The sequence below is a fragment of the Aotus nancymaae genome, unplaced genomic scaffold (assembly GCF_030222135.1).
Source record: "Aotus nancymaae isolate 86718 unplaced genomic scaffold, 86718_ANA_hifiasm-v0.15.2.pri h1tg000016l, whole genome shotgun sequence".
NCBI classification, from domain to species: Eukaryota; Metazoa; Chordata; class Mammalia; order Primates; family Aotidae; genus Aotus; species Aotus nancymaae.
In genome coordinates, this window is record NW_026988428.1 from 6,554,334 (window position 1) to 6,580,974 (window position 26,641).

Genomic DNA, 26,641 nt, shown 5'->3' on the forward strand with positions numbered 1-26,641 from the left:
TGTAATCTCAACACCAATTTCTGTGCAATAACTCACCTCACTGCACACTCTTGACACTCAGTGTTGTTGTCTCTCAAAAGCCCTCCCACATTTGACTCAGGCACCCATCTTTCGGGGTTTAACCTAGTGCCTAGCACTGTGGCTGGGACACAGGAAGAATCAGGTGTACGTGTGGGTACCACTTATTTGTTTTCTTCATGAAGACTGAGATCAAAGGAGAAAGAACACATCTTCCGGAAAAACAGTGGCCACCTTGAGATTTTATTTTTCATTTTATGGCCCTATTTTTAGTGTGTCAGACTCAAAGGGGAATCCAATTAATCACTAAGCCCTGTCAATTCTATCTTCCAAATAGCTCTCTAATCCACCCACTTCCTTCCCTCACCACTACTATCACTCTAATTCAGTCCTCAATCCCTTGCTGGTTTACAGCCACCTGCTAAATGATCTGCCAGCTTTTCTCAGTCCCCTCTGGTCCACCTTGCACCCCAAAGTTCTTGTTCTAAAACACTCATCTGATCTGGTCACACTTTTAATTAAAGCCCCGCAATGGCTCCCCAAGGTCCTTCCAACAATGTTCAAATTCTTTAATGTGGCTTGCAGAGCCTTCCCTTTATCTGCCTCTGCCTATCTTGCCACCCTCATCTCCCAACACCCCTCAGCTCTCCTGAACACCCATCCATACTGAGTTTCAGGCCAAGCTCTCCTGGCCTTCGTACAGCCTGACCCCTCCACCAGCTTTCCCTGCCTCATCTTTACCTAGCTGATATCCTCCTACCCTTCAGGTTCAGATTAGATACCCCTTCCTCCAGGAAACCTTCCTTGACCTGTTAAGTTTGGGTTAGATATTTCTTATGTGCCCCTATGAAATCCTACGCTTCCCCCATGCCAGCCTTTATGACACTCTATTCATTCATCTCCATTACTTATTGATAGAGTGGATTATTGTTTCCAATTCTTCAATCCATTCTGTACTAGAATGACACACCCACACTACCTTTTCACCAGGTCACTTTGCAGTATCTTCCACTAGAGGAGATGGAATCTATTTCTCTACTCCATGGATGTTGGGCTTGGCCATGCAGCTTGCTTTATCGATGGAATGTTGGTCAGTATGATATGAGCTGCTGCTTAGAATATGTTGTATAGTTTAGCTTGGTCTCTCATGCCACTTCTATCCACCATAAGAAGAGCATGTACAGAATGAGAAACATGGGAAACAGACCTGAACTCAACCTTCAGCTTGACATTGACCCCACCCTTCTTCCCATAGCTGACAGGCTAACTCATGAGCAAGAAACATAAATGTAAATAAATGTTTGCTCTTTTAGACCACTAAGGATTTGGGGGTTGTTTGTTATGCAGCATTACTAGGGCAGAAACCTAACAGATACACATTATCTATATCCCTCATTAGATTGCAAGCTCTATATAGATCAGAACTATACCCTGAGCACTGAGCATAGAGCTTAGCACATTGTTGTGCTTAAAAATTATTTGTGATTGGATGTAGGATTGAATGAATGAATGTTGGCCACTGCGAGGTCTGCATTCCCAGCTAGCATGCGAGTTCCTTAAAGCCAAGAATGGCATCCGATTTCTCAGTACCACCTAGCTATCTCATGCCCCACATTAGGCTCTCATTAGGTGTTCAATAAATATTTGTTGAAATTAAATAATTTTGAATTTTATGGGCTGGCTTGGGAATCAATCCTTAATTTATGACATTGTTTCTACAGGAAAATGCATTCTGCATGCCAAACAAACTTGCAAATGAACTTTTGGAACCTCATCCATTCATTGGTTTGGGATTGCCAGTTTTGTGGAAATCCATAACTGAACACATGTGCTATGCTTTGCAGTATGGGAGAAACTGAGAAACTGCTTCCAAACCCAAGATATTCAGCCTGCAAAAATTCATTTTCCACCCACACAGACAAATTCAGCACAGGTTGGATCTGAGGTTCCAACAATAAAATACTAGACTTTTTAGAGCTCATTGTTTATCTAATTGCTTTTTAATCTGCTTATACTGGATGCCTTTTTTTTTTTTTTTTTTTTTTTTTTTTTTTTTTTGAGATGGAGTCTCATTCTGTCACCCAGGCTGGAGTGCAGTGGTGTAATCTTGGCTCACCTCAACCTCTGCCTCCTGGGTTCAAGTGATTCTCCACACCTGGCTAATTTTCGTATTTTAGTAGAGATGGGGTTTCACCACATTGGCCAGGCTGAGATCACCTGATCTCAGGTTATCTGCCCGCCTTGGCCTCCCAAAGTGCTAGGATTACAGGTGTGAGCCACCGTGCCCAGCCTGGATGCCTATTCTTAACATCTGATCAAAAGATAGTGAAGACAGTGTTCTTGCCTCTCCCCACCCATTCCACTTTCTAGACACGTATGCAAGAAAACTCAACCTTCTCAACAGAGAAAAGAAATTATTTTTCTAAATAAATCTGTGACATTTAAAATAAACACAGTGGGAGGCTCTACCGTTATAAGGAAACATCCCCCTTTAGAATTCCTAATTTTGAATGGTACTGGGAGCTTCACATGAGTCACGGATCTGAGACTTAGTTTCATTTCATTGTAGGCCAGAATCCAGCCAGTTTGCAACCAAGTGATCTGACGTGGCTGTGAAGGGCCATCGCTCCATGACTCCAGAATGTCTTATAAGACCTAAGGCACAAGTCTCAACCTGCTATTGGTGGAGTTTATCAATCACTCAGCCCATCTCATTCATTTAACTTATGTTTTTTGAGCACATTTCAATAAAGGGAGAGGTAGAGAAGTAAGGTCATTCCTAATAGTGACGGGCCATGAAGGAAATAAAACAGTAATGTCACTGTGAGTGAGGGGAGGCTCCTGAAGACTAGGGAGGCAGGTGGAGACAGATGTGTGTTCTAGGACCAGACAGTCAAGAAAGAGTCTGTCATAAAAGGATGTGGGGAAGAATGTACTAGAATGAGGAAACAGCACATGCAAAGTCCCCGGGGCAGGAACATGGTTGGCATAGTCTTATATCAGGATGTCTGGGATTGAGTAAACAAAGGAGAAAAGGGCATAAGAGGTCAGAGAAGTGGTGAAAGGCCAGATCACAGAAAGCCTGATATGCAGGCCCTGGCAGCAAGGGAGTCAAACAATTTTTTTTAAAAAATAGAGTCTTGTTCTGTCACCCAGGTTGGAGTACAGTGGCGTGATCTTGGCTTACTGCAACCTCTGCCTCCTGGGTTCAAGCGATTCTCCTGCCTCAGCCTCCCCAGTAGCTGGGATTACAGGTGCACACCACCATGTCCAGCTAATTTTTGCATTTTTAGCAGAGATGGGGTTTCACCACGTTGGCCAGGCTAGTCTCGAACTCCTGACCTCAGGTGATCTGCCTGCCTTGGCCTCCCAAAGTGCTGGGATTACAGGTGTGAACCACCGTGCTCAGCCCAGACTGAGTTCTAAGATGGTAAGCCAGGGGAGGGTATTAAGCTGGGGAGTGGCATGATCTGATTTGGATTTTAAATGAATCATTCTTTTAAAGCACATTGGATAGGGGTGAGGGAGCAAGAGCAAAAGCAGGCTTTCAGCCAGGCATAGTGGCCCACATCTCTAGCACTTTGGGAGGCCAAGAAGGGAGGATTGCTTGAGCCCAGGAGTTCAAGACCAGCCTGGGCAATGCAGTGAAACCCCATCTCTACAAAATATAAATTAAAAAAAAAATTAGCTGGCCATAGTGGTGCACACCTGTGGTCCCAACTACTTGGGAGACTGTGGTGGGAGGATCATCTGAGCCCGGGGAGGTGTAGGTCGCAGTGAGCCGGGATTGCACCACTGCACTCCAGCCTGGATGACAGACCCTATCTCAACACAAACAAACAAAAGGCTGGAACTCATAGCCAGTTATCAACAGAAGCCCCAATGTCTTCAACCTCTTCTCTGATTGTTCCTTTCACCTTCTCAATAGGACTGAAACCAGCTCTCCCTCGAGGACATAGCTTCTCCAACCCCCTCTCAAGGCCTGACTGCTTCCTCTCCCTCATCTACGGGTCCTACTTGTGTCTTGCAGCCTCTTCTGGAAGATCCTTCTTCTCTCTTTCCAACACTTCCTCCCCAGCTTCGAGGAAGTTCAATCACATGCCATCAGCGCAAACCACCTCCCCAAGCATTCAGCTCAAACCAGCCCAGATCCCTCCTTGTTGTGATCATTACAGAACACCCCAGTTCCAGCCATTTCCCTTTGTTCCTCGAATATGTAGCTCCTCACTCTCTTGCTGACTGTGATTTCCACACAGATGATGGAGCCATTCAGTACTCTGGTAACCACCTCAGTTCCTTGACCCCTCTCTGCCAATGATCTTGACAATCATATGGCAGACCTTGTCATTGCGAATAACTCCACCCCTCCATGACCTCAATATCAAGCCCCCACAGTCCAACAATTCCCCTTTCCAGTTCTCTAGTTCCAACGATTTTTTTTTTTTTTTTGACAGGGTCTCACTTTGTCACTCAAGCTGGAAAGTAGTGGCGTGATCTCAGTTCACTGTAACTTCTGCCTCCGGGACTCAGGCAAGCCTTCCACCTCAACCTCCCGAGTAGCTGGGATGACAAGCGCACACTATCACACCCAGCTACTGTCTGTATTTTTTGTAAAGACGATGTCTTCACCATGTTGCCCAGGCTGGTCTCAAACTCTTGGGCTCAAGTGATCCACCCGCTTTGGCCTCCCAAAGTGCTGGAAGTATAAGCGTGAGCCACCACGCTCGCCCCCAACAATCCTGAAACTCAACTCCAACCTCCAACACAGACTCTGCCATCTTTTCACGTCCCTACCCTCGTCAGGTCCTTACTTCCCTCCTTAGAGCCCAGAGGCCATCATTATATGAATCAACATCCACATCAATATCGTCATCCATCCCTTACATGCTCCCTCAGTTCCCCGACCACACTCTCCCCTCTTGATGTATTTTCTGGCAAAGCCCCCAAACTGGGGAAAGCTAACTTTTCTGAGTCTACGGCTACACCACCGGAGCTGAACACAGCTTGAGAAAGACAAAGCCACTCACTTCAAACACAAGACCACCAACCTCAAGTGGACCCCAATGCTGCCTGGCCACCGTTCAGTATTTCCTTACTCTGTTCTCTCTCCCACTCTTCCAATCCACTCCTCTCTCTTTTCTCCTCAAACCTCCAGTGCGTCCTCCCCCACCTCACTCTCAATGGCCTTAGGCCACTGAAAATAATGTGAGCAATAGGAGAAGACTCCACACAGGCCTCTGCCAGCTCCCTGTGCTTGGGCCCAGATTCCCTACCTTCCCTCCCATCACTGAGGATGAGGGGCCAATGGTCCTTCCTGTCTGAGGTTGGCCTCCCCGCTGCCACACCAGGTCCTATTTTCTTCCACCTGCTGAAAGGCAGCACTCCACAACCCTTCTCTCTCCTGTATCATCCTTCTCTCCCTCTCTAAAATGTTCCCAACAGCGCAGACATGCACTGTTACTTCACACATCTTAAAAAGACAAAGCTCTTTGGACTCTACTTTCTCCTCTAGTGTCTGCTTCATTTTTTTGGCTGCCTTTCTCAGTAAAGCTCCTCTAAGCTGTCCCTGCTTAAGGTCTTATCTTCCCATTGTCTCTTGTGGATTGAGCGCCACTCCTAACAATGACATTCCCAGCAGTCACCCATTGTCACCTGCTAAGTGCCATGGATTCATTCTTTTCTTCTCCTGCTTGACCTCTCAGCTGAATCTGACCCAGCGGATCAGATCGCTGACTCCTCCTTTCTTTCCTTGGCTTCCAGGAGACCACCCTCTCCAGTTTTTCCTCTTCCCTTTCTGACGTTCCCTCCTTATTTCTTGTTCTGTTTCCCTTTCTTCTCCCCAATCCCTAAACACCACAGCCCCTCAATGCTCAGTTCTCAAACTTCTCTCCTCAATCAACACTCACTTCCTCATCTGGTCTTAAGGCTTCTCTAAGTACCATCTAAACTACTACCAACTCCCAAATTCATATCACTGGCTTGGACATCTCCCACGAGCGCCAGAGCTGAGCTTGTCAATACAGTAACCACTAGCTCCATGTGGCTATTTAATCACCACCATCATCGCCACCATTAACGAATTGACTCCTGTACACAGCTCTACAAATAGACAGGGATGCTACATAAATGAATGGATCTAAAAGATTATGGCAAGACTGCTCAGTGAGTGTGCAACAAATAAATCCTGTTCGTGATCAGTGAATTATTCATGAGCATTTTCCTGGCCCTTGCTTCGTTTGTCTGCCAGTGACTCTGACGGAAACAGCCCGGTAAGGAAGCGTACGTAACAAATGGCAGGGCCAATTATTCCTCTTGCTACAGCTCAGATTGTGCCTTCCCCCGTGAACTCTTAATTAATTCCATCCCCATATTTTTCGTTTGTTTCCTAAACGTCTTGCTTGCATTGCGTTTTTCCCTCTCCCTTCATTTCTCTTGGCTGCCTCCCCCACCGGTCCCCAATTCTCTTCCTCCTCCTCTTTTCTACCCGCAAACTGTCCCCTGGTTCAGCCTTCAGCATCTCTCCACCTGCTCTGCTCTTTCTTATCCTTTTCACCTTTAAAAACTGAAAGCACCAAACTGACAGACACTGTTATGTTTTTTTTTTTTCTCTCTCTCTCTCTCTCTCTTTCCTGCCTGAGCCGCAGCGAAGGCTCTCTTCTCCTTTGCTTCTCCGGCAAGAGCCCCAGTACTGGGTTGCCATGGCGACGGCGAATCCAACCAGGCCAGGCCCAGCGACGCTAGGAAACTGCCATGGCGGGGAAGCCGCTCCGAGTCGCCCCTGAGCCTAGATGGGTCGTGAACATCGTCATTCCAGACCAGGCTGGGCAGATTGTGCCCGGAGACTGAGATTGTACATCAGGCCCACAGCTGCGCGGCGCATGAGGAGACAGCGCCATCAATAACGAGGCTTCCGCGGAGCGAACAGAATACATGACATGATGGGGATTCATCTAAAAAATTTTCAAACATCTCTATTCTTTTATCTTCTCGCAGGGGGTACCTTTTGCCTCTCTCTCGAGTCTTGGCGAACTCTGGAGAAAGTAAAAGCCAAACCTGCCTGCTCTCGCCCCTGCTCGCGGAGGCTGCACACCTGCCCCTCCCGCCCGCAGACTGGGGAGCCCCCGGGTTCAGTGATTGAATGGCACGGACGCGGCTGGAAACATCTTCGGGAATTCATTAGTATTGCACAAGGAGATTTTAGTCGAGGAAGACATCAGTTCCCTCAGGTCACTGGAACGGATCGTTAAAGTAGGGCAACAAGTGTTCTGCCGCATGAGGCTTTCGAAAATGCGAGTTGGTGAGAAAGAATTCAGGAGATACCTTTGTAGCGAATGGCACCAACCGCAGTGAGGGTCTGTGGCTGTTAAACACTCCGAACAGGATTTATGTTTATTGCAGTTTGCAACACGAATTCTCCTCACCTAAAAAGAAAGAGGACAGTGGTTCAGAGGGAGTTAAAAGCAACAGCAGGAAAACGACAACACCTTATCTGACAAAGGCCAAAAGGAGCCTATGTATCAACCTGAACTCAGAACACCTCCATATTGGCACGGGGCAGTGGGTCTCAAGTTCTAGGACATGAAGTCGTTGTATTGGGATCACCTGGGGAGCTTCTGACAGTGCATATTCCCAGGCCTCTGCCACAGAGACTCTTGCTAAGTCTGGGGGCGGAGCCTAGGAATGTGCATTTTTTTATTTAAAAGATTTTTTTCTTAAAGACACAGGGTCTCACTATGTTGCTCAGGCTGGTTTCAAACTTCTGGGCTCAAGTGCTCCTCCCACCTCAGCCTCCCAAAAGTGCTGAGACTGCTGGTATGCACCATTGTGTCTGGCCAGGAATCCGTATTTTTTTTGTTTTTTTTGAGACAGAGTTTTGCTTTTGCTGCCCAGGCTGGAGTGTAATGACACGATCTAGGCTCACGGCAACCTCCACCTGCCAGGGTCAAGTGATTCTCCTGCCTCAGCCTCCTGAGTAGCTGGGATTACAGGCATGCACCACCACACCCGGCTAATTTTGTAATTTTAGTAAGTAGAGACAGGGTTTCTCCATGTTGGTCAGGCTGGTCTCAAATTCCTGACCTCAGGTGATCCACCCACCTTAGCCTCCCAAAGTGCTGGGATTACAGGTGTGAGCCACCACGCCTGGCCAGGAATTTGTATTTTAAGAGCTCCTTCAGGTGAATCACATGCAGTTGGGTTTCCAATCTGCTAATGATGATTTCCATAGGGATCATGCAATCAGGTTGCCTGGTTTTCATACAGAGGCAGTCCATGTGTGGCCAATGGCATTTTGGAAATGAGCATTAGGGAACAGCAAAGGCTCTGCCCCAGGAGTGTCAGCAGGAGGTTGGCACTTAATATGGAAGACCAGGGGCCAAGCCCTCCACATGCCTGCCAGGGGCAGTGCCGTCACCTCAGCTCCCGGCTTGCTTGCTTACACCCCGCCAGTGGAGTTGAAAATGAAAGAAACAGGAGGAGTAGCCACATCACTTCCCCATCCCTAGAGCTGCCTCTTGCGGTTGTCAGGAAGCAGCAGCCCACAAAGAGGCCACCCCAGCTGGGCAGGCCCAGACATCTAGGCAGCCAGTCAGAGCCTCTAAGCTGGGTGGTAAGAGGCAGGGAGTAGCTGAGCATCACACCGCGAGCTTTCCGCAGGCAAAACCACACAGCAGGTAGGAAGGGAACTTGTAGAACTCCTTATGCCAGGAAGTTGTACATGCTAGAAAGTATAAATAACTCGTTTAGCAGGTTAGAGACGTAAAGAGTTCTAGAAAGGAGCTCTCTATTTTCCTCTATCTTGTGAGGAAAACAGGGACTATCCCGAGGTGGATCCTTCAGTTTCAAGTTGACTTCACGGAGGATAACCATGCCCTTCCATTTCATAGTCCCCGACACTGACTGATGCAGTCAGCAGTCTGTGATCCTGAGCCGGAATTAACCAGAATGTGGGTATTTCCTTGTAGTTCACAAACACCTTTGTAACAGTGGAGGATTTAATAAGTGTCATGCAATCTCTCTAACCTTGTTTCCTCATCTGTAAAATGGTGATGGTCCTTCGACTTCATGGGTTATTACGAGCCATTGTCTGACAAGTACTAAATGTTCCCTAAGTATTGGTTACTGCTATTATACAAGAAAAGGGTTCCACGATCCAACAAACGTAAAACCTTAGGCTGAAAAAGCACAACAGGTTTCCTTAGCACAGGGCTTCTAAGAGCCTTTGAATATGCTGAGCCCCACGGTACTCCAGGAGGAGTAACAGCTGGTCATGGGACCACTTTTGCTCAGAACATTCTGTGGAATATGGGCCTCCAGAACACTCTCTGAGAACTATTACTCAGTGTATTTAAACACTGAGTATAGTAAGTAACAGCTGGTCATGGGACCACTTTTGCTCAGAACATTCTGTGGAATATGGGTCTCCAGAATATTCTCTGAGAACTATTACTCAGTGCATTTAAACATGCAAATATAACTCTGTATAAGAGGGAGGACACTGGCTGGATGTGGTGGCTCATACCTGTAATCCCAGCACTTTGGGAGGCCAAGGTGGGCAGGTCATTTCAGGCCTGGAATTCAAGACCAGCCTGGCCAACCCCATCTCTACCAAAAGTACAAAAATTATCTGGGCATAATTCCAGCTAGTCAGGAGGCTGAGGCAGGAAAATCACTTGAACCTGGGAGGCGGAGGTTGCAGTGAGCCAAGATTGCACCACTGCACTCCAGTCTAGGTGACAGAGTGAGATTCTGTTTCAAAAAAGAGAGAGAGGGCTGGGCAAGGTGGCTCATTCTTGTAATCCCAGCACTTTGAGAGGCCAAGGTGGGTGGATCACCTGAGGTTAGGAGTTCAAGACCAGCCTGACCAATATGGTGAAACCCTGTCTCTACTAAAAAAACAAAAAAATACAAAAATTAGCCAGGCATGGTAGTGTGTGACTGTAGTCCCAGCTACTAGGGAGCTGAGACAGGAGAACTGCTTGAACCTGGGTGGTGGAGGTTGCAGTAAGCCAAGATCATGCCACTGCACTCTAGCCTGGGCGACAGAGCAAGACTCCATCTCCAAAAAAGAGAAAGAGAGAGAGAGAGGACACTAAATACTACATTAGACCTGTTCTTCTAATTTAATAACACACCTTAGTGACTATTCCACATCAATGCATATATCTCCATATGATTATTTTTAGCGGCCCCGTATCATACCATTTTATGGATATCCCATAGTTTATTAGTTTGGCTTTTCCTATCTCCCCAAGAATCTAGGAAAGAGCCTTTTTGGGCTTTGTCTCTTTAGGGGTTATATTTGCTTAGCCAGAGTTCAAATAATAGAATCTCTAGCAGTAATCCTAAATGAAAAATGCAGGGCTAATCAGCTTTGATGCCCAGTCAAAAGCTCTCCCCAGGACTTTAGGCTTTGAATGACCAAAGATTGGAAATTTTTGCTTTCTAGAAAGTGGGAACCCATCAAGCCCTGGTGGCTTTTCATAGTGGTTCCCAGTCTAGAGTCCTGAGTTCTGGGGTTCCATTACTATCCATGAAGGAAGTAATGGGGGCTTATGAGCTATTTGCAATAGTTCAAAAAACTGAGTGGAAAAACATGCATGGATGAAGCAAGATGTCAAGTATCTTTGCTTCGGGTTGGAATTTTATCAGCTCCATGTGGGAGCACAGTCAGTACTCTGACCAGCAGTTTTGAGATGCCCCTGATAAATAAACCCTGGGAATGGGAACTGTTACTTAATATGTGCAGTTTGTTGAGTAGAGAAAAGTCTTTCAAAGATGGGATCCCCAGGGAAGAAACATAATACAAAGTATGTGAATGGTGAAGCAAATTGGCATAGGAGATTCTGTATGGTGAAGGACTGGCTTACAAGCTTTGTGGGAAGATGTGGCCATCTCAATGCAGTCATTTTGATATCCCTGACTTTTCGATGTGCAAAGAACAGTAACATCTTTATAAGAATACCAGAAACTACAAATTGCTTGCACATCTTATCTGTGACTCAAAATGCACATGTGGATTGCTGTCATTCTATCCTTCTTAGAATGATTGACAGGAAAAGGATGGAAAACCAGGGGTGGGCTGAGAGTATCTGTTGCATCCATTATATAAGTATGGAAGTAGCAATTATCTTCTTTGTACTTTCTATGTTCAAATGGTCATAGGTCAAAACCACTGAGCCAAAGAATGTCCTGTTTTCACAAATTTTTGATTTAATATAATTTATCACAGGCTTTAGAATCAGGGTTGAATTTCTGTCCTAGCCCTGCAAAGGCTAACCTACAAATATATACATATATATAGATATTCTTGAACAAGTTATTTAACCTCTCCAAGTTTTAGATTCTTAATAGAAAAGAAAGGTAACTATCTCATTAAATTAATAACACATTTCTTTTTCTTCTTTTTTTTTCCTTTTTCAGACAGTCTCACTCTGTGGCCCAGAATCGGGTGTAGCAGCGTGATGTCAGCTCACTGCAACCTCCACCTCCCGGTTTCAAGTGATTCTTTTCCTTCAGCCTCCTAACTAGCTGGGATTACAGGCATGTGCCACCATGCCCAGCTAATTGTTTATATTTTTAGTGGAGACAGGGTTTCATCATGTTGCCCAGGCTGGTCTTGAACTCTTGAATTCAGGTGATCCACCAGCCTTGACCTCCCCAGCGTGCTAGGATTACAGGTGTGAGCCACTATACCCGGCCTTTCTTTTCTTTTCTTTCTTTCTTTTTTTTTTTTTTTTTTGAGATGGGCTCTTGCTTTGTCACCTAGACTGGGGTACAGTGGTTCTATCACAGCTCACTCCAGCCTTAAACTCCTGGCCTCAAGTGATCCTCCTACCTCAGCCTCCCAAAGTGCTGGGATGACAGGCATGAGCCACTATGCCCAGTCAGTAACACATTTCATTAACATTGTTTTCTATACTTGTGTGTATGTACACAATTCTGTGCATCTAAACAGCGATCATGCAAAGAACAGTGACTAATACATAGGAGACTAACAATTAGTTTCTTTTTCCCTTCCCTTGGTGAAAGCACTTGGTAAAGATGAAGAAAATGTAAAAATATATTACTTTTATTTTAGTAAGTAGAAGTAAAAGAAAAGCCAAACCAGCCAGATAAATGAAGATGGGGAGAGTGAGCACCATGTATTTCCTGGTTCATGAATGTGTATGAGACTGTGGCCTGATATTAACCCCAAATTCCAAAGCCAGTCCCATTGGGTATATTCATAAATGCATCTAACCGTTCAGTGCCCACACAATAAATGTGTAAATTCAGTTACCTTGCTGATTATGTGCCCATTTGCAAGCATGCCCTCCTCTGAAAAACTTGGCACTGGAAATATAGCCAATAATAAAATTGTCTAAATAGGTAATATTTCTTGCTTACTTACTGACAGTCAGTAAGGTTTTTAATTCCATGCCTGTGAACCACAGCGGGTCTCCTCAAAGCCTGGAGCACTGCTTAAACTCTGTAGTTTAAAGTAAAAGCTTTGCTACTAGATAATGACATTAATTAAACCATTTTTATTCATAAATCAGAAGCAATAACTAGTATTTCTACCTACCTCTTTCCCAGCTGTTAGATAAATGTAGATATTCTTCACAGGATCAGGAACGAGCTTGTAGAAAACAGGTGTCTCTTCTTTAATTTCATAGATCACCTCCGGACAATTTGAAGTCAAATTCTCACCAAGAATAACCTAATTTTTTTTTCAAAAAGAGAAACATGATATCTATTCAATACTTTGAATACTGGGGTGGCAAAACTTGTAACTTAATCATAAAGCTACTTCCTTTCTCACTCCCTACAAATACTGGCTAAGGTACCATGCTCCCTAATCATTCTCTCACAACCTCAGTCCTCAACAAGGCTGGTAATAACAAGCATAATATTTCTTCTTTTGTAAGGGCAAAGTCACCAAAAATGAACAAACAAAAAAAAAGCCAGTCTTCAAGGCCGGGGTAGTATCCTTATATGTGGAAACTTGCTGACCACAATTTCTGACCATGTCTGGCCCAATGGGAAGCCACAAGTGACAGCTTCATTAGTGCTGTCTCAAGAGAGACTGGAAATTAAAAGAAGTAGCTCCCACACGTATTTGCACAGGATACTCTGATCGTCATACAGTTTGAAGTGACCCAGATTAACTTGGCAGATACAGACAAGTAGGTATGTGTTCACATATGAAATATACGCAAGTGTGACTGAGGACTCAGTGGTTTTGAAATTGGACATACCTGAGTTTCATCCATCTTCAGTCAACGAACATCTGCCCCAACACCCAGTATGTACTCAGCACTGTTCTGGATGTTTGGAAAATGGCAGTGAACAAAATGGGGAAGGGAGAGCTCCTGACCTCACAAAACTTACATTCGTGTGTGTGTGTGTGTGTGTGTGTGTGTGTGGTGGGGTGAGTAATGGCAGACTATTAATAAACAGTACATTATAAAATATAGTGGGGTCAGGGGTTAGAGAATAAAATATAGTGGGGTCAGGGTAGGTGTCACTGAAAAGGTGATATTTATTTAGACTTGCAGGAGGTGAGTTATTTTCATACTTGCACGAAATGTGTTCTTAAAAGCAGCCCTGCCAGCACAAAGAAACCAAAATGGGAGGAGGCCAGGGTGGCTCCAGTGGAGAGAGGCAGAGAGGAGCAAGATAGACACCAGGGGAAGGGTAATGAAGGGTCTTGTGGGCCTATGTAAAGAGCTTGGCTTTTCCTGTAGATGAGAGAGAAGAAGCCATGGCAGGGCTTTGAGTTGAGGAGCAAGAGGTGATGGTGAGAAGGCAGGGTTTGAAGTATGGGCATGAAGACCCATTGGGAGACTCTAATTCTATAGTGCTAGAGAGACATAATGGTGGCTTAAGCTTGGGTTTGCATCCTGCCTCCATTCTTTAAGTAGCTGCACTACTTTGAACTAGTAACTTACTTAATCTCCCTGGGCCTCAATTTCCTCATCTCTAAAATGGGGCTAATAGTGCCTTCCTTATTACAGTTTTGTAAGGATCAAATAAGAACTGTGAAAGATGCTTAGCACAGAATCAATACTCAATAGATAATAATCTATTACTAGATTGCAAGCTCCTTTTGGGCAGGAACCATGTCTTTTTTTTTTTTGAGACAGAGTCTTGCTCAGTCACCTAGGCTGGAGTGCAGTGGTGCGATCTTGGCTTCCTGCCACCTCCGCTGCCTGGCCTGAGACCATGTCTTCCTAATCACCTCTGTACCTATCGCTTCGTCATCTTTACCTAACACAATTTGTACCCACTACTTTGAAAAGCGAAGGTATTCAACATTTTGTCAGTTTGAACACATCCAGATAGATTATCTATATTCCTATCTCTACCACTGGCAGGCATCAGCTACATTGGGTGCATAGTTTGCAAAGAAAAAAACTGGCACCTGAGATTCTTTTTGGACAAAGTCTATCTCACACATCTACTAATCATAATATGCCTGTACCCACATATCCTGATGGCAGTTAGGTATTTGCTGTTTAGCCAAAGGCTTCTTATCAATTTTGTACACAGAGGAACTTCCTGCATTCACCTCCCTTTTCCAGGACCTGGGCCAGAGTCTAGCATTGCCCTGCAATCAGTGACTTCCTTCCATGTGCTTGGGTCAGGCCCGGTGGATTTGGTGCAAACAGTGGCTCACTTGAAACCCTTGGCCTGCTCACCAAATTCAGCAGCAGCTTTGTAAAAGTCAATCTCACTCACCTAACATATTAAATATGACTTCTTAAAAGCTCTTTTTAAAACAGAAGCAGTTAGGTCCTAAGGGAGGTGGGAAAAGTGTGTGTCTCAACTCATTTTAAAATGACTTTATAGCTGCAGTATCCAATATGGTAGCCACTAGTCACATAATGGATATTTAAATTTAAATAAAAACACTAGCAACATTTCAAGTGTTCACTAGCTACCTTTGGTGACTGGCTACCATATTGGAGAGGACAGATGGAGAACATTTCTTTTTTCTTTTTTTTTTTTTTGAGACGGAGTCTTGCTCTGTTGCCAGGCTGGAGCACAGTGGTGCAGTCTCAGCTCACTGCAACCTTCACCTCTCGGGTTCAAGCGTTTCTTCTGCCTCAGCCTCCCAAGTAGCTGGGACTACAGTCACATGCCAAACGCCTGGCTAATTTTTGTATTTTTAGTAGAGACGGGGTTTCACCATGTTGGCCAGGATGGTCTCAATCTCTTGACCTTGTGGTTCACCCGCCTCGGCCGATGGAGAACATTTCTATCATCACAGAAAGTTCTCTTGGCCAATACTGCTCTACAGAATCCTGACAGTGGAGCCACGGGGAAGGCACTGACCAAGGTATGGGCTTGCCAGGATTTGCCATCTCTAATTCATTAGCTGTTTTAATCAGTTCAGATTCAGTTGACCTGGTTCTGGGAAGCAGTTGTATAGAGGAAGAGAAACAGGAAGCCATTTTTTTAAACAAACATTGATAGAAATATTCTCAAGTGAGGGTCAAGAGAAGAGAAGCTGCCACCCCGGCATGTCTTCAGGAATTCATCATGGCAAAAGCATCATTGGGCAGCACCACCCATAAGGCATCCTGCCAATAAAGTTGAACCTGAATCTAATCAAGTCTTTAGCGCTAACTTCCATTTAGCACTAGAAAGCAGGAGTAAATGATACCACGAAGCTAAATGATACCACGAAGAAGCAAAAAGCTAAACACATGATATGAGCCATTCTATAGGGCAAAAGACTCGGCTTTTCAGTAAGTCAGTGGCAGGGAATAAAAGTAAGGGAGGAGACTGCTCTAGATAATAGACAGAACCACCAAATATGGTTTGAGAACTTTGTGCAGATACCAATTTGAACATCATTTTAAATATTTTTTTGAATCAGTTGGGAATATTTCGTTACACGGACTGGATAGTAAGGGATCCTAAAGAATTACTGATCATTTTGTCAGCTGTGATCATGGCAGTATGGTTACAATTATTTAAGAAAATGACTGTAGTTCTTGAGAGAGGTATAACAAAATATGTTGAGGTGAAACGACATTGTATCTGTGGGGTTTGCTTTAAAATAAGAACGTAAGTAAAAACATACTTTACACCCCCACTCACCCATTTTATGTAAATTAGGAGCTGCATGGCAGTTTTTACTGGGGGCTTATTTTAGTTACTCCTGGAGCATCACTGATACAGATGGTGGCACCTGGAAAGATCTAATTGGGTGCAACATTGATTTGTTTATTTGGTACCTTGGAAATGAAGCACCAGTATTCTCTCTACAACTCTGAATTATGGCAAGGAAGCCTTTCTTTTCTTTTCTTGCCTTTCTTTTCTTCTTTTCTTTTCTTTCTTTCATTCATCTTTTAAAAAATTATCAAAGAGTGAAGCACCAGTATTCTCTTTAGAACTCTGAATTATGGCAAGAAAGCTTGCCTTCCTTCCCTCCCTCCCTCCCTCCCTTCCTCCCTCCCTCTCTCTCTTTCTTTCCTTTCTTCCTTCCTTTCTCTCTCTCTCTCCTCTCTCTTTTTTTCTTTCTTTCTTTCATCAAAGAGTTCTGTGGTCCAGGGTTTTACCAATCAGTTTCCTAAAAAAGCCACTTAGTGTGGTTTTCACTGAGGCTTGTCCTGATAGCCATAGATGCTGGGTTTAAATTAGTATGTTTCATCAACAGTGGAAGTTGGACCTCTCTAGAAGGCAATTTGGCATGATCTATCAAAATTATAAAGCACATACCCTTGGACCCTGTAGCCCCTCATATGTGTGTGTGTGTGTGTGTGTGTGTGTGTGTGAAGTGATACATATTCATTGTAGCATTGTTACAAAGAAAAGATTAAAACAACCTAAGTGTCCAGCAATAGGGAACTGGTTAAGTAAACTATAGTACTAACAAGGGAATACTATTCAGCCATAAAAATAATTAGAAAGCTCTCTGGTATATTTAATGTGTTATATTAAATATGTACATATATTTGTAAATACACACATATGTACATATACAGGTATTTTTACATATATAACATATCTGTTTACTGTGTTTTATGTTTCAATAAAAGGGAGGAAGAATATCTTCATTCTTTTGCCTGTAGACAGATATAAACTGTCTCTGGAAAGATACCCATGAAACTGCTATCATTGGTTGCCTTGGAAGTCAAGAACAGGTGACTTTCACAGAATATTTTCTTGGTTCTTTTGAGTTTTAAATGATATCAATGTATTACATTAAAAATAAATACAGATGCTGGGCATGGTGGCTCATGCCTGTAATCCCAGCACTTTGGGAGGCTGAAGAGTGTGGATCATGAGGTCAGGAGTTCGAGACCAGCCTGACCAACATGGTGAAACCCCATCTGTACTAAAAATACAAAAATTAGCCAGGCATGGTGGCAGGCGCCTGTAATCCCAGGAGGCTGAGGCAGGAGAATAGCTTGAACCCGGGAGGCAGAGGTTGCAGTGAGCTGAGATCGTGCCACTGCACTATAGCCTGGGTGACGGAGCGATACTCTGTGTCAAAAAAATAATAATAAATTTAAAAATTTTAAAAACACATATAATTTAAATTTAAAAATCCTTGAGGGTAAGTGACTCAAACTGTTTTCTTTTTGCTAGATTATGCAAACAATGCTCTCCATAATCCTAAGGACAGGACAAGAGGAAGTTTTAATTTTCACCACAGGGTCCCAAATGTGCTACGCAGAGTAGGGAGGGATTTCTGCTCCTGTGGCCCCTGGAGTCTCATCTCTCTCAGGTGACGACAAGACGACCTGTGTTAATATCATCTCTCACCTCACCCAAACCCCAGCCCACAGGCATTGCCATCAAACCCTTGAACTTTCTCACTGTAAAGTCCATGAGAATATCAACACAGAGATAAAAGCCAACAAGAATGGAGCAAGGGAAACCTTCCTTCCTCAGCTCCGTTTAGGTGGGCAGCCTCGGGAAAAAGAACATGATCAAGTGAAGCAATGCAGGAAGTAACGATGAGTCACAAAAACCCAAAATGGGTTGAATTTTGCATAAGAGAAATCTCATCCAATTCACACACACACACACACACACACACACACACACACACATGCTCCTTGGGAACGATGTAGATTTTTATCTATTGCTTCCAGGATACGAATATAATATAGATCTTATCTGAAGTCAATCTGAACCTTCTCCATGTGTATGCTTGTATACTCCTTCATCCAAGTCTCTAACATCACCTCCTCTGAGAGGCTTTCCCTGATCACTTCTCTGCTGAACACCTCTGTCACTCTCTACCCATCACTCTGTTGTCTTCATAGCACTTAGCCCTATCCGAAGTGTCTTTATCATTGATTAATCCATTTGCTTGTTTTCTATCTTTTTCTTCTCACCAGGGAAGCAGGGGCATTGTCTGTTTTGTTCATCTTCGTATATTCAGCATCCAGAACGGTGCCTGGCACATACAAGGTGCCCAGTAAATATTTATTAAATAAAAAACGACTCAATTAGCATTCAAGATTTTACGGGGCTCTTCAGCTTTTTCCAGCTGAAGCCTGTGTAGAAAACAAATTTTCTCTGATGGAGAATTTCAGTTCATGTCAATATATTGTTTATGTTGACGTCTTCCTGAAGCCTCATGGTGAACTATCAACTGGCCTAGGGATTTTTGTTGCATGCAAAACTCCCAACTACACTGCTGAAATTAACTGAGTGGAGACTTCCACACCATACAATTGTAAGACAGGCTCAAGACCACCCGTGGGAAGGATACCACAGTGAGGAAAATGAGGGGGGAGAAAAATTAAACAAAAGGCTATATTTTTGTCTTTATGATTGCCATGAGATGGAAAAGCCACAGGTGTTCAAAAAGCTAAAATCTTTTATGCCAAGTTTCATTTCCTATGGCTCTCTGTGGGGCTAACCAGTTGAAAGGCAAATAAGCCGACCCTTTCATTTATTATTATTTTTTTCCATAGGCAGTTTCTGAGAAATGCTGGAAAGGAGACTTAAACCACACATACACACACACAAGTACACACACACACACGCATGCCTACACACATGCCTACACACACGTGCAAGCCTGTGATGCATGCACACACACAAACACACGAGAAAGCAAGATAAGTATTTAATGTGCCTCAGTAGTTAGGAGTAACAAAGATGATATGTAAAGATTAAGGCAAATTTCTTTTGTTTCCAATCTGCTTATTTCCATGTGGATAGTAAGAGAAGCATACAGTCTGAACCACAAGTTCTAGATTTGTGGATTATTCGGGGACTAAAAGTTTCAAATTGTGGAGTCCTTGCAAACTCATAAATCGGAATTAATGAGGTGGGGGGAACTTGAAGTAGGCTTCACATGGCATCCTAAACAGCCAATCAGTGAACCCACAGAAGAGTTTTGACACTTCCTGCTGTTTTTACTTTTTGGTCTGTTGGCTCAGCCATTCCCCCAGCCCCACCACCTCCGGTCCCAGGTCCTGTCCTAGGTTGCCCAAGGTCTCCTATTCCTTGTTTGAACATTTTCTGGGTGTATAGTAGAGCTTGTTTTTACCAAAGATTTTTTTTCTCTTACGTTCATTCAAAATCTTTCATCACCAGAGTCAAGGCATGCTCTTTAGGTAGCACACAGTTGTTGCTTCTGTTTGAATTCAGACAGAACTTTTTGGAACTGGTTTAATTTTACTGTGATTGGAATAAACAAAATCCATTAGTGGGACCGTGTGCAGTGGCTCATGCCTGTAATCCCGACTCTTTGGAAAGCCGAGGTGGGAGGCTCTCTAGAGCCTAGGAGTTCGAGACCAGCCTGGGCAACATGGCAACACCCTGTCTATACGAAAAATTAGCCAGATGTGGGGGCACAGGCCGGTAGTCCCAGCTACTCAAGAGGCTGAGGGAGGAGGATCACTTAAGCCTGGCAAGCAGAGGTTGTGGTGAGCTGAGACTGCACCGCTGCACTCCAGCCTGGGCAACAGAGTCAGACCTTGGCTCAAAAAAGAAAACAAAAAACCCATTAAGCGGGTCTGGAATTTTGAGGGCCACATAGGTAACTAGTCGACCCTAAGCACATAAGAAATACCTCAAGACTGGATATGGGGACAGGTTGGAGCTGTGTGATACAGCTTCCCGTATCCTGAACCCTAATTCAGTCCCTGGGATGACAGGGAGATGCTAGTCTCTTACTGCTGAAACCAATCAAAACATCAACTTGAATACAGAATTCCTACCTTTCCTATAAAGGAGCCCACTGGAGTAAAGTTGGGAAAATGCTTATATTAAAATGTTATTGCAAACCCTTTGTAAACAGGATTCAGAGACCCCCTTGAACCACGTGGAGTTCTGAGAGGAGCGGGCTCTACACTCAGCTGGGTTGTCAGGAGGCCATCCCCAAATAGGAACAACCTAAATCACAGGGTTCTCAGCCCCTCCTCAAGAAACCTCAGACACCTGCATCTCGGTCTCAGCCCTTATACTCCAACCTTAGAAGGAAAATACAAAATACAAACCAACTCCTCAAACTCTACTAAGCTCTGTTAGAGTTACTGCAGATTAGCTGGGGGCTAGAAGCTCAGACTCTGGGAACAGGTAATTTTGGTTCAGAGCACCTTGAACAAGATACCTAACCTCTGGAAGCCTCGGGTTTTTCATTCATAAAGTGGAGACGGTGAGAGCATTGACTGGTAAGGATGAAACGAGTTAACCCGTGCAGACGCTTGTTCTAACACGCAGCACACAGGAAGAGCTCAGAAATGTTAGCGATTCTTCTTCCTTGCCCACTGCCTTCTTATCTTTTATGCTTACAAGAAGGGTTAACGGGCATGCATAAAGTGACAAATTTCAAATTTCATGCATATTCCGTTATTACTTATTTGACCACCTGGAAAAGCTCAAAATATGCCATTCTGCCCTTGAAATAAGGATAACTTTCCATAGGCAACAGAGTCAGCTCAAAGGAATCCAACCCACATGATGGGCTGCGCCGTAATCTGGAGAAAGACACGGTGTGTGTTTACAGAAATGTGTCCGCTGCGCAACACGTGCAATGTGAATTCTCCAAGGCTGAGTTCAGCGTGGCCATACTTTTCAGCTGATCTCAATGGAGACGCTGACAACTGAAAAATGACAGCACGCAATCATGTTCTGAAAGGAAGCAGGATGGGGAAATAACTGCAGAGGGTGACTAGACAGAACTCGCCCTCATGACCATGGGACTGCACACTGCTAAAATCAAAGAGCAGATTAGATGCTCTCAAAGGACTCTTTGAGTTCTAAATTCCTTCGATTTTCCCAAAATCTTATAAAGGGACTTAGGTCGAAAGGCAAGAAAGGGAGGATAGCGAAGGTGCTGGCATACCGCAGCCTCTCGTTTCCTCACAGATCATCAGTGAAATCTTACCTTTGGAGGTAATGCCGTCTTCCTTGGAAAATGTGTGTCTTTAAAGATACTTTAAAAGTGATCCAGTACCTCAGCTTAAGTTCTAAATAATGTACCCAAATAATAGAATATGATATCGTTATTTAAAAATACTGTTCACAAAGGGTTTGCAAGAACATTTTAACATAAGCATTTTCCCTCACTAATTGAAGAAAAGGATGTAAAATTGGATGCAAAATCTGACCTCAACTACACAGAGAGTCCAAAATGCTGACAACAGTTGCTTCTGCACAACACAATTAGGGGTAATTTTTTCTTTGCCATCCTCTCACCCCCCACGACTCGGCAACTTTTTACATAAGCATATATTACCTTTACAATAAGGAAAAATTATTTAAATAACATGAGGATTAAAATTGCACCAAATTATATGAAAACTCATAGGATTTGCAGAGATTTAAGAAGTCGGGCTTTTACTGGTGGTGGTAAATAACAGCAGTTGGGCCCCAATCGCTGTTTCCTGACTCTCATTCAATGGGGTATATACAACCGCGCCTGCTACGTGTCATAATGCCGTCAACTCATGATCACTCGGAAACTGATGAGTCAGGCTGTGGCTGCTCCAAGCCCTCTTTCTTCTCCCCCTCCTACTGTCTGCGTTTGGGTTGGGTTTTGTTTTTTGCCGCTCATTAGTTCCCCCACGCTGTGGCTTAAGGAGCCAAGCTTGTGTCTATCAGTGTTCTTCCTTTCTAACAGTTCTGGTGACAAGCCTTGGCAAGGGAGAAGCTGAAAGCTTCTGAATAAAGGGATTTGAGGATTATCAGTGGCTTCCGAATCATCCTCACGATTCTGGGTCTTCAGGATTCTGGGTAAATTCAGGGGCTGCATCCAAGAATCTGTACACAGGATACAGGAGGGAGGCTTGAGTATTACCGAGCTGCCCTAGGGAGCCTGGCGGGCCAAGTCAGCTCAAGTTCATCCCTCATACCCTTCTCCTGAGTGAGAGAAGTTCTCTCTTATTGGGGCCTGGCAGTGGTGAGTGTTAATTTCCAAGAAGTTACCATGCCAGTGAGGTATTCCCTCAGTCAGATAGTCCGCCTTCTTCTCAGGCTGGGACTCTTTCCTGAGCCTCTAGGAAGCCTGACTCACCCCAGGAGCATGTGTCCCCCCGCCCCAGGGCATGGACCCCTATCCTCGTGTCTCCCACTTGTTCCCGGAATGCTCAGAGAGTGGTTCCGATATCTGCAACAGAGGTTGCAAAGTCAGCGTAGCATGCGGGATCTTAGTGCAGTCTCTGAAGTCATTCCAGGTTCACATCCCTGCTCTGCCCCTGTGTGACCCTGAACAAAATCATCCCATTTCTCTGGACCTCGATTCCCTCATCTGTCAAATGGGAATAGCAGGCCTGCCTCATTGGGTCAGGGAGAGGACTGAATTTGTTAGAAGATGTAGAGTCACTTGGCATCTAGGAAGCACTGTGGAAATGTTAGCAGTCACAAAACAAACAACAAAAAGCTGCCTTTGTTACTCAAACCCTTAAAAAAACATCGAGGCCACACAGGTGGCTTCTGAATGGGTACCCCATGCAGACCCCGAGGAGATGGAGACTTCAGTGGGCCGTGGCCTCCTCAGCAGCATGAAGCTGCAGCCTGGTGCCACTCACTGGTTGCTGCAACATCGCTAAAAGCTGGCCAGCTGCATGCAGACTGCTGGGGAACAAGCAGGACAGGCAAAACCAGGCCGTCCCATGGGAACTATTTATAGACAAGTGTTCCTTCACCTCCAATTCACCATGTAGCAGTTTGATTGGCTCGGCTTTGGGGAAACAGTGTTCTTGTCAAAACACTCGTCAAAAACATCCCAAATCTGAAGAGATAATTGGTGAGGAGGCCCAGAAAGGCTTGTTGGAAACTCCTGCCAGGCAAATGGGTCCAATAAGCCTGACCAGGTTGGTGGCGCTACGGACGTCACCGAGTGACTTGTGTAGAATGATGGATGGGTATTTACCCTTCCCCAGGAGATAACGCTAACACAACAGGAACGATGATCAATGTATATTTTAAAAGAATGTATATACAAACAAACTCCCTCCCATATGTTACTGGGTTTCCTCCAAAAAAAACAGATTAAATCAAATGCCTACCAGGCACTCAGCACTGTATTAGGCTGTGGGAATTCATGGCCCCCTTCTCACGAGGCTTAAAATCAAGTTGGGAAGGCAAGACAAACACCAGCGATAAGGTGAGGTCTCCAGGCAAGGCATTTGGAGGGAGTCACAAGAAGGACCTAGATCATGAGTATTTCAGGAGATAAGAGGGGAGTAAGGTCACTCCAGGCATAGATGCCATCAAAGAGGAGGTGGGGTTTGAGCTGAGCCAGAGCTTAGATACGTAAGGTTCCGTAAATAAGAGAAAAAAGCAAAAAGTATTTCAGGCTGGGGGTACACTGTGAGCAAAAGTGTGGAAACAGGATCATATTTGGAAACAGGATCAAACAGGAACAAGTAAATAGGTTTGGCTTGGGGATGGGTGGGGGTGGGGAAAACGTGCAGAAGACAGCAATAGAGACCATCAGAAGAGGAAAGGCTTTTTCTGGGTTGTCTAGTAGAACTGTATTTTACTGATAAGTAAATAGAGGCTCAGAGAGGTTAAGCAATTCACCTAAAGTCACACAGCAAGTGATCTATGGGAGATTAGTTGGGAAACAGATCTACTATTATTCAATTAAGAATATGAGCTGAGAGTAAATGGACTGGCTGCAGAGAGGCAAAGGAATCTCAGTCTTTTGTCATACAAATAGTGCAGATCCCCGCCAGGAATATTATTGGAGACCACAGAAGGTCTTCAATAAATGCTTGCTGATGGCATTGATAAGATGACCACTACATAACTTCAGATAGTTTGGTATCTCTGATTTTATTTTCTCCTCCTCCCCTCTTCCCCTCTCAAAAGTGAATAAAAACCTGCACTTGACCAGGGTATATCCATACAGTGGGGAAAAAATAGTCCTCTGAGATGAAAGTCAAGAGGAGTCTCAAAGGATTTTAGATCTCTAACCTCTCTGTGGTGTGTGTGGGTACAAAGGGCAGAAAACAAACCCCCTCCGTGGGTGGCAAGTGGGCTGGAGGGAAGGAACACCTGTTTTTTCTTCTTTTCAAGCCCTATAATCGCTTATCTCTTTGAAGTTGTGAGAAATCAGGTGCTTTGTACATTTCCATGATAAAGGAGCTAGAACTAAAAGGTTACATGTCTTGGGAAGGTGAGTCAGGGTTGGTGTAGGGACCAGACCTCCGTTTACCTCACCCAAGCAGCTTATGAGGAAGGAAGGAAAAATATCTTGGCGCACTCCTGGGCAGCAAGGCAGCTGGTATTCATTACATGGCCAGGGGGCGTCTTACACACAGAATTCCAGGTTTTCTTCCAGGCCACTTCTGGGAGTCTCTGAGAAGTTCACAAAGTTTTTGCTTTGGTCCCATGCATAACCCAGAAGCATTAAAAAAAGTTTTTAAAGGCATAAAACGTCACTATTAAAATAGACATTTGAAGAAGGCACAGAAAACCAACCTTAAGTAACTGGCCACCTCCAGTGCCCAAGAATAAAACAGTCCTGTTCATTACCACGGTGCCATAAACGGATGTCAGGTCGGAATGGATCAAGGTAGATGATGCGATTGGCTGGACTCTTTCAGGCGGGTCCCCTTCTTTCTGAACATGCACACAAACGCACAAAAAAAATAATAACAATTTTTAACAACGATACTTCTCATTATACTGATAAAATGTCACTCATGCCCTCCTAGGCAGGATCCCATATACTTTTTCTTTCTTTTCTTTTTTTTTTTTTTTGAGATGGAGTCTCACTCTGTCGCCAGGCTGGAGTGCAGTGACGCGATCTCATCTCACTGCAACCTCCGCCTCCTGGGTTCAAGCGATTCTCCTGCCTCAGCCTCCCCAGTAGCTGGGACTACAGGCCCCCACGACCACGTCCAGCTAATTTTTTTACTTTTTTATAGTAGCGACGGGATTTCACCATATTGGCCTCGATCTCCTGACCTCGTGATCTGCCCGCCTCGGCCTCCCAAAGTGTTGGGATTACAGGCGTGAGCTACCGCACCCAGCCTACATTTACTTAGATAAGATTCCCCGGGAACAACCCTTCATTACCTTGCAAAATCACCATACCTGCCCAACCAAAGAAAGCCCCTGTTTACTACGTATGAACAGGTATTGAGTGCCAGAGCGAGCTGGCCACCTATTTAACACCCCCAGCTGGTATATGAAGCTGAATTCCACTTTAGTGCCAAGAGACAGCCCACCGCGGAACTGGGAGGCAGACTTTCTTATACTTGGCTGTTTTCAAAATCCTGCCGCCAATTCATTTTAGCTAGGCGTTGGCTTCTGTGAGGTTAAACACAAACATTTCCCAAGATGTGACACAGACGATCCTATCGGGTGTGACGGCAGAAAGGATGGATTCTGGGCTTACAAAAAGGGACCGCAGGAAGCCCGAAGACAGGGTCGCTAATTCAGGGGGGGGAAAGGCAAATATGCAGTTGTGGACGATGGGTAGGATCGAGCCACAGAACTAAGGAGAAACCAAGGCGAAGGGCTGGCCCTGGTGCTGATGCTTTTAAAGGGGAAAGCACAAAGCCTAACTCCCAACCTGAAGGCATTTAAATTGTCTGAGGCTCTGAGCACATGTAATCACACGCTTGCTCCTGATCACTAAACAAAGCCCCTCTTTAAACCCAGAGCGGAGAGAGTGTCGACCAAAATGTCTTTTTCTTTTTTGTTGAAAAGGAATGAAGTGCTTCATGCTGCGTCCTGCCTTCAACGACAGGAAACTGAGTTTGTTACACAAATCTTTGGAAGATAGGCAGCTAGGAAGAGCCGTTGCCGTCTGCAGCTACTGAACACAGTGTGATAGCACACTTTATCTGCCAGAGCTTAGTTCCCAACTGTACTAAGGTTTTTAAAGGCACATTGAAGTTGTAGCCAGCAAACTTCAGTAAGCAACACAGCAACTCCTAAAATCACCCTGTTTGGGGAGGGGGAGGTGGCCGCTCGGAGGCTAAGACTTATTAACTTCATTATATTATTGCCAACAGTGTTTATGTCTTTCAATTTATGTCTTATTAAATATTCATTATTTTTAAACCCACCAAGTTTCATTAACATCTAAACTAAATGGATTATGGGCTAAATTGATTTCTGAAGCCTTTAAAGTGCCGTCTATATTTCTTTGTTGAAGTTGCGCTGCAAGGGAAAGATAAGCCAGCAAGGATTCATCCAGTGCCCT

General features: G+C 44.5%; 1 protein-coding gene across 1 annotated transcript in view; it reads right to left on the bottom strand.

The window, feature by feature from the left end:
• The window catches only part of PLXNC1 (plexin C1), a 160,317-nt gene that overhangs the window by 113,274 nt on the left and 20,402 nt on the right, over nt 1-26,641 (bottom strand). The window contains exons 2-4 of the mRNA XM_064376880.1: nt 24,907-25,047; nt 12,584-12,718; nt 7,339-7,439 (exon numbers count right to left, since the gene is read on the bottom strand). Coding sequence (XP_064232950.1) covers nt 7,339-7,439; nt 12,584-12,718; nt 24,907-25,047 — 377 coding nt within the window. The remainder of the gene's footprint in view (nt 1-7,338; nt 7,440-12,583; nt 12,719-24,906; nt 25,048-26,641) is intronic.